Here is an 8,406-nt window from a genome sequence, read left to right as displayed (position 1 = left end):
GAAACCAGATTGATGGGGAGGTAAGATGTTAAAAGAAACCAGATACTTTTTGATTTGAGAGTTTATCAGTTTTACCCTTAGCTAAAATACAGAGTTTACAGACTGGTTGATAATTGTTCAGTAAATTGGTGTCACATCTCTTCAGTAAAGGAAGAACAAAGGCTGTATTCCAAACGTCTGGAACAGAGTTTTGGCTTATGGACAGGTTAAAGATGTGGGACACCGGCACTGTGATGAGTGGCCAGCCTTAAGAAGTAAGGTGGAAGGTCATCTGGTCCTGCAGACTTTTTATATATTTAATATGTATCTAATATCTAATATATTGTAATAAATTTGTGTGCTACACAGGCATATCTTGCCTACAATGTCAGAACTGAGGTTAAGAAAATAAAGACATTTTATTTATTAATTTAGTACTCCTATAAAACCAACCATTATTTAGTTGTATTATTGAACAACACAGTAAGAAAACCTGTTTTTAGCTGACACTTGTCTATATTTATCCATAATGACAGGAAAATCCAATCATTTTAGTTTAAATACATAAAGTAATTTGATAGTTTTTAATGTATTGCTTTTAAATCTAAACTTGAAGTGACACTTCAAAAACCTACTAACCATGTGTGAAAATGTCACTCTAGTTGGCCACAACTGCTGCAAATGTCTCATATTGCATTTAATGCTTCACTCTGCGGGCAGCACCGTGACGCAACTGGTAGAGCTGCTGCCTCTCAGCGAGCAGGTCCCTGGTTCAAACCCCGGTCCAGGGGCCTTTCTGGGTGGAGTTTGCATGTTCTCTCCGTGCATGTGTGGGTTTTCTCCGGGTACTCCGGTTTCCTCCCACAGACCAAAAACATTCATGTTAGGCTGATTGGTAACTCTAAATTGTCCCTAGGTGTGAATGAGAGTGAATGGTTGTTTGGCTCTATGTGGCCCTGTGATGGACTTGCAGCCTGTCCAGGGTGTACCCCGCCCCTCGCACAGTGAGTGCTGGACATGGGCACCAGCGACCCCCGTGACCCAAAACAATGGAATAAGCAGGTAAAGATAATGGATGGATGGCTTTACTCTGCTCTTATCTTCTGTTGTTGCCGTCATTAGCTTTGTGTTTCTTTTTATCTCCAACAGGAGGCATCCTTGGATTGTTCCTCTTTAGATTTCCTGTGATGCAACCCAGCCGTCCTAAAATGGGTGATTTAAAAAAAGAAGTAGATGTGATTTGAAGATTTACTATCTTTTTTCCAACTTGGCATTACAAAAACAAAATGTTATTAAAATAATTTGGAGGGCATTGTTCTTTTTGAATCAAATTATTTGATTGTTATACCTGAACTTCGGTGATAGTGGAACAGTGGTTAGAGCTGCTGCCTCATAACATGATCAGAGAATCTATATACATACACAATCTTTTGTAACAATCATATAAATGTAAGAGGATTTTTTCTAACTCAAGAACTCAACCCCAAAATGTTGGTGCAGGCTTGATTTCTGTAAAAATTGTTTTGCCGATGTTGAATTACTGTTTTCCAGTTGCAGTGTTTTGCACTTTAATCAATTATTGTATTTACAAAAGTGGGGGAAAAAAATCAAAGTAAAATTATTTACAGTAAATTACTCAAATGTTCACATATCTGTTACACCTTTTTTTTTACCCATATCAACAAGAATAAAAGCAAGTTTTTAACTCAAGGTGGAAGATGTGGGAGATACACGTTTAAGTGTTTAATTGCAGTCAACTTTATTTGACCAAAATTATTAAAACAAACAGTACAACTATAAGAAATTCAAGGGTTAAAAAAAAAACAATTAAAAAGTTTAGAGAGTTAGATTTTCCTTGTGCAACTCAGCTTTCAGTTTGATCAATCCAGATTTCTGAACATAAATTTATGTTTTCCTCCATCTATTTCAGTTCCTGCATCTGGATGCATTAAAGTGCATAAAAGCAGACTCACTAGAGATGTAAAGTTGTCAAAAGGCACTGTTATGGAACATAGTGTCCTTGTCTGCAAACACATTTAAAGTTCTCCATTGTTTGGCTTTGAAAGTCACATGGCTGGTATGTGGTACAAAAACATGTAGGAGTCGCACAGCAGCCTTTGAACCATCTCAGGAGCCTGAAAAGGATTAGCCCGGGTCAGCTCCTCCTCTGGCTGACACAGGAAGTCACCGATCTCAGGACAAGCTTGGACTTCAGGAATGTTGTAACCATTCTGATCGTCACCTGCAGAAGAAAGAGCAAGCGACCTCAAGATTAGAGATCAGCTCAGAAACTGAGATAAAGGCCAGCTGTAAGACGTCAGAGTTGCTCTTAAGCGGGCCTTTATCTATCACTGTCAAGGCTGCATTTACAGAAAAAAAAGCCCAACTCAAAATTCATAGGCAACAACACCAAGCCCAAAAACAAATCAAGCACACATCAGAAGTACTTTTTGAGGCCATTTATTGTAAACACCTTCAAATGGCTGAAATCTCTTACCACATCTGTCTGCCATGCAGTCAAAAAAAAACCACGAGTGCGGACCAGGACCGTATTTGACAAAGGACACATAGTGGCTGGTTTTAATGCAGAGCACAGCAAACAGATGAACTTTGTGCCTGGGAACAGGACCGTCGGTGGCTACACCTGCTGGTACTATGAGCGCCCTTGGACAGTGACTGCACCGGGATGGATTGGCATGCACCTAAAATAGGAAGAAGAAAAAAACAGCTGGAAATTATACACTGCAGACTCAATTCATGAATTAATCTACATTTAAAATGGCTTTAAAAGGTCTACCTGAGTGTTACAGGTACTGCAGTACTGTTTGATTCTTCCTGGTTGCAGTTTGTAATCTGGTAAACACTGAAGACACTCAAACTCTGCCAAACATCCACAGATGAAACAGTCCCTTGGAGCTGTTGGGACAGTAAAGCAGGTAATTAATAAATATATTTAGAATCACATTTCATACACAATATCAGCTGTTAAATGATGCAGTCAGGTGCTCACAGCTGTATAGGAGGTCTGTAATGTCCAGCTCAGTGGTAGGAATAATGTGAGAAAACATCTTGTACTTGTTTCCACACCTCGGCATCTGGATGATCAAACAGGAGGGCATCTATGGCACGAAAAAGGCAATAAATTCAATATATGAACATTCAGAAAAAGACTTGGACACTTTAGTTTGCAGGATAAAGGACTCACCGTTTCAAATTTGAGGTCACCTGACAGGCAGGACGTGTCAAGCAGCTGCTGAACAGTGGGCATCTGTCTGATCTGCTGTTTTTCCAAGAAGATTTGGAGGGTGTATGCTCCCTGAGATGTTCCTACTTCTGATCTGAGGTGACAAATATTCCGTAACTTAACTATACACGTAAACACAAGGCAAGATGTTTAATCCAGGGTGGTTTGGGAGCATACCTAAGCTTCAGCAGAGGCTCACTGCAAAGCACCTTCTGAAAGAGGACTGTAATAAACTCCTCAGGGTCTGTTTTAGGACGACACAGATCCATGAACAGTGAGCTTCAGTCGTTTGTCACAATGACCTCATGGAAACATAACGGCACATCCTACAACATTATAGGCATATACCTTTTTCGTGTGTGCTAAAAGTTTCACAGCCAAGCTGTTTGCGAAAATTCATCACACTCTCTGCAGGCACAAACCCTTGCCTGCAATTAAAAACAAACTATAACAACTACATACACACATTTAATGATTTTAAATAGGGATGCACGATATTATCGGCATGGTATCGGTATCAACCGATATTAGTGTTAAATTTAAATATCAGACATCGGCCATTCCATCAAAATAATACCGATACAAAAGGCGCTGTTTTTATATAACAACACGGTGACAAGGACACCTGCAGCAGCAGCACAACATGATGACGTCATGCGTGCCTACCTGATCTGATCACGGCAGAGAGGAAGAAGTCAAAATGCCGATGGTGAGTTTCGCTACATCGTCCCCAGTCAGAGATATTTTTTCCAATGTAGCCTTACCTTAGTTACAAGTTACAAGCTGTCATTTCCAACGTCATTCGTTCAACCTTTATTTATATACAGGTTAGTCCCACTGAGCCTCGGGGACTCATTTAGAGAAGCTAATAGCTGAGAAGCTAATGGCTGAGAAGCTATAGGCTGATATACCACATCATAGCTGAATACCATGGAGAAGTTAATAGTCAATAGCACTTGGGTGAGTTTTACCACAGACATTTGGACGTCATGCGTTAGCCCCGTTAGCATGATTAGTCTTATGGCACAATGGATATACAAAAACTTTGAACTTAAAAAGTCTGTCCTTCATGCACAGGAGTGCTGAGGATCCCACACTGCAGCTAGGAACCTGGAACAAGCCTCCACAAGAGAGACAGCATCGCAGGTGGCTAATGCTAATAAATAACATTTAACACTTTTCATTTAATACAAGTTAAAGTGATATGTATATCATATGGCTGTTACTGAATATATGTCACCAGCTCTTACACAATTTTGTAGCAAATAAGAATAAATAAGAGGGCTATGTTCTGACCAAGTATATAAAAAAAATATCGGTATCTGTTATCGGCCAAATAAGTTTTAACATATGGGCATATCAGATATCGGCCAAAAATCTAATATCGTGCATCCCTAATTTTAAATACTCATATCAGCATATATTAAACAAATCAGGCTTGTTGATCAGTAAAATTCATTATGCCTTTGTTTTAGAAAACAAGATGGAAAAGATACATGACGCTATGTTTGTACCTGCGCAAACGGTTGATTATTGCCCTCAGAGTGCAGGTTATGGGTTGTTCTTCGTCTGCAGGCTTATGGCAGATATTATCCACTGTCACAGATGAACTGAACAGGCTGAGGAGGAAAGAAACAATGCCTTATCGACTCTGATGCGTTTATCTAAATGCTCATTTGGTTGTGCATGAGCTACTACGAATGAAATTCCTTTAAACAATGCAAGACGAAAGTGATTCTGCAGTAATGTTACGTCAAACGTTTCACAGGGCAGTGAACTGGTTTTACCTGAACAGAGTAGCGTCCAGGTAACAAGAGTTATTGTGACCTTGTATTCCCTTCATTTTCCCAACAAACAACGACACCGCCTTAGATTCTGGAACAGGTGGTGCATCCTCCCCCGTGTCCTCGAAGGGTGGAACTGAAATGAACAAGTAAACTAATTCATAACAATAAAAGACTCATTAGGCTTAATCACAGTGGACCAAACTAATTATGTTTTTCTTCAAGAACGATTATTAACTAGCTTAAACATGCAGGAAGCAAGTCACATAAACTGTGTCAGATGGCATCGATTCTATCGCTCCATTTCTGCTTATGGATGTTAAAAAAGGTAACTTGGACCATTTGTGAAGCATCTTACAGATGCAAGAAACGGGGATTAAATCCTCACTCCCACAGGTTCAACGTAAACACTTTGGATAAACAGTTCAGGCCTTCCTAAAACTTTTAGTGCAGTGTTTATAGAGAAACAGTTTCATGTTGCAAACGCCAAAGAATGTTATTTAAAAATGATGTTGCATTTACACTTATTTTACACTTTCTTAAAAATGTTCACATTTTCTCCCCAGTCCAACTACGGGGACTTATACTGTACATACTTTGTATATTGCATTAATATATTGAGTATATCAACCACCATTCACAATCAGGGACAATTTAAATTGTCCCTGATTGTGAATGGTGATTTGTCCTCATGTGTCCCTGTGATGGACGAGTGTACCTTGGACATGCAGGAAAGCTGGTAAAGAATATGGGTAGAAGAATTTAACTGTTTTCTGTTTGTTGTATTATTTAATACATTTCAAAATACTTTACAGACATTTTCCCCATAGAAATATATTGAGAACTCTGCAATGACAACAAAACAGAACCACTCTGCCAATAGGACCATGCTGCTGTAGATGCATTTCTTTTCACTTTCGGCGCCTTGTTTTTGTTTTTTGTTGCATGCTTTGATATTTCTTGTCGTTTTTTGGGGGCGAGTCGAGACGGTTCTTCTCGTCCTGAGCATTTCATTGCATTGTGTTGACCTGCATACAACAAATAAACCTAAACCTATGTTTTCAAAAATGTTGTTCTTTTTGAAAACTGCTTCAGCCTTCTTGCTCTGTCGTTTTATGCTACAGTTAGCTACTATCCCGCTAACTTTAGCTTCTAGTTTGCCTTTTGTTACTCTTTAGCCTCTATTTAGCCATCTGCTACTTTACTCTTTAGCTAATGATTTGCTCCTTTCAGCTCTTAGCTTGAGTTGTGCTCCTTTTCTCTTCAATCGCTAAGTTTCATCTAGTTTCATCAAACTCTAGCGGTAATTATTCGCTCAGAATTATTGTGAAAAATAACATAAAAATCTATCTCGATACAGAAATACTTTGTTTTACAGTAACTTTTTTATGAACTTCTTGCAAATTATATACATCTTTTGCTTTACTGAAATGATGTAAAGCTGTGTAGATGTCAGAAAATGGTGATATTTTAGAAACGCTAAGGAAGCTGACCTGCAGGTGTCTGGGTGGCTCTGAGGGGACTTTCTGTGGAGCAGGTGACAAACCTGCTGTCAGGGCTGCACTTTGTGACCGGAACAAACAAGGCTCGGTTTTCTTTGCAGGTGAAAAACCTCTGACCTTCATACGTCCCGTCAGAGCAGCCTCTCACATCAAAGTCCTGAAATAATGAGATGCAACAATAAAGTCAGGCACCCTGAAGCGGACAGAAGTCACCACAAATGCACCGAAGCATCAGGTCGCTCACCAGTTCGATCCCTGCCCATTCACCTGCCTTCCCCTCCAGGATCCCCATCCACTGGATGACTCCGTACACTTTGACCCCCGTGTTGGAGACGACCTCCACAATGGAGCCCACCTCCAGAGGCACATGTGCTGTGGTCGGCCGCTGGTTCTGGACCACCCTCCGCTCTGTTTGGGTCTCTGTGGCTTGGCGAGCACGGCTTCCAATACTTGGCATGGAGTTGATGCGTGACACAGTTTTCCTGCCTGTACCTGCAGACAGATATGAGGGGTGAGGGGCGGTTGGAAATGTAAAAAACATTTTTTTGGTTTCATCTCATGTGACTGACAAAGTGACTCCAAGCCAACATGAGGCAGGTCTACAAATGAGGTATGCAGGTAGTTTTAAGAGCTAATAAAATATGAGAACTGGTGATGACTCTAATGTCACATTCCATTGCAACAAGACCGGTTTTTCCAGGTTAGTGTCTTGTCTGCATCACCGCTCACCAGTGCTTAGTATAAACTTAAGAATTTCATTGTTTAATTTGCTGCTGCTTGTATAGCTTGGTTATCATAAAAGTTTAATAAGTCAGTTAAAAACAAATCAGAAGTATCTACAGAGTGCTAAAGCAGATGAGCTAAACCTACTTGCATATTTGCCGTCTCTCCATTGCAGTCCGAGCGGGACAGAGTAAGACGGAACCACCTGGACAATGTCCGCTGCGCTGAAGATGGGCAGAGGAGCAGCGGGTTTCACTGACAAAAAAGTATCAGTGTCCTATAAAAAAAAAACAAGAACAACAAGAAAAATGATTATACTTATGTACAGTACTCAAATCTGCAGAGCAACTGTTTGCATACAAAACTCTGCTCAAATGCCATCTAGAGTTTCACACCAAACAATCAGACAGATGATTTTACCAAAAGATGTACAGATCTTCATTTCTATTATGAGGCAGTGAATTTATTGCACTGTTGCAACTGTGTGCTTTAAAGACATTTGCAAAGTGATCATGCAATTATAAAGACTCACCACAAATTCCAGCTCGAAGCCAAGCATGTGCAGATCCTCTTTGCTCTCTTTCCTTCCAATCTGCATCAGGTTCCTCACCAGTCCGGGGACGTGTCCCTTCTTGTGACTGACCACCACCAGGTCATCCTGAGACAGCTCACAGATGGCTGAGAAGAGCTGCGGGTTGCACAGCACCTCCAGGCGCCTGCTGGTACTGGAAATAAAGAGCAGCAGCTGGGCCTGGTGGCGTGTCAGCAGGTACACGTCCTCCTTCCTCACCAGGCCTCCGTTTTTTGGGCTCCCCGCGTTGGTGCCACATCCGTACAGGAGCCCCATCAGCTCTCCGGATGGAGTCTCAGCTTCCACGCGACCAATACAGCCTCGGCAGAAACCTTTCCTGGTCTTGCCACGAATGACGATGAAAAACCTCTCGCTCAGGACAGTGTTGGGCTCCATCGTGACCCTTTCTGACAGCAGCCTTTTGAGGATGGTCCAAGATGGAAGAGTTAACCTGCAAAAACAACCGACACACTTACTTTTCTGCACATTTGTGTTGACCAATGAAAAATTAGTTTCAAACAGTGGCAAACATGGTAAAAATGGATAAACATAAAAAAAATTATATATATACAGTATATATACAGTATATATACAGTATATATA

The 8,406-nt window shown here is 40.6% G+C and overlaps 1 protein-coding gene across 1 annotated transcript; it reads right to left on the bottom strand.

The window, feature by feature from the left end:
• Positions 1–2,015: 2,015 nt before the first annotated feature.
• Positions 2,016–8,199, bottom strand: cyldb (cylindromatosis (turban tumor syndrome), b). Its single transcript, XM_037679130.1, is given in 14 exon segments — positions 2,016–2,221; positions 2,477–2,681; positions 2,777–2,895; positions 2,990–3,098; positions 3,185–3,317; positions 3,401–3,498; positions 3,500–3,525; positions 3,572–3,651; positions 4,738–4,842; positions 5,011–5,143; positions 6,501–6,666; positions 6,754–7,001; positions 7,380–7,509; positions 7,765–8,199. Coding segments are annotated over 14 exon segments (2,193 nt in total).
• Positions 8,200–8,406: the final 207 nt, after the last annotated feature.

Source organism: Nematolebias whitei, chromosome 7 (genome assembly GCF_014905685.2).
Source record: "Nematolebias whitei isolate Nwh7 chromosome 7, NemWhi1, whole genome shotgun sequence".
NCBI classification, from domain to species: Eukaryota; Metazoa; Chordata; class Actinopteri; order Cyprinodontiformes; family Rivulidae; genus Nematolebias; species Nematolebias whitei.
The sequence above is the reverse complement of the archived record's forward strand: the minus strand, read 5'-3'. Positions and strand labels throughout refer to the sequence as shown.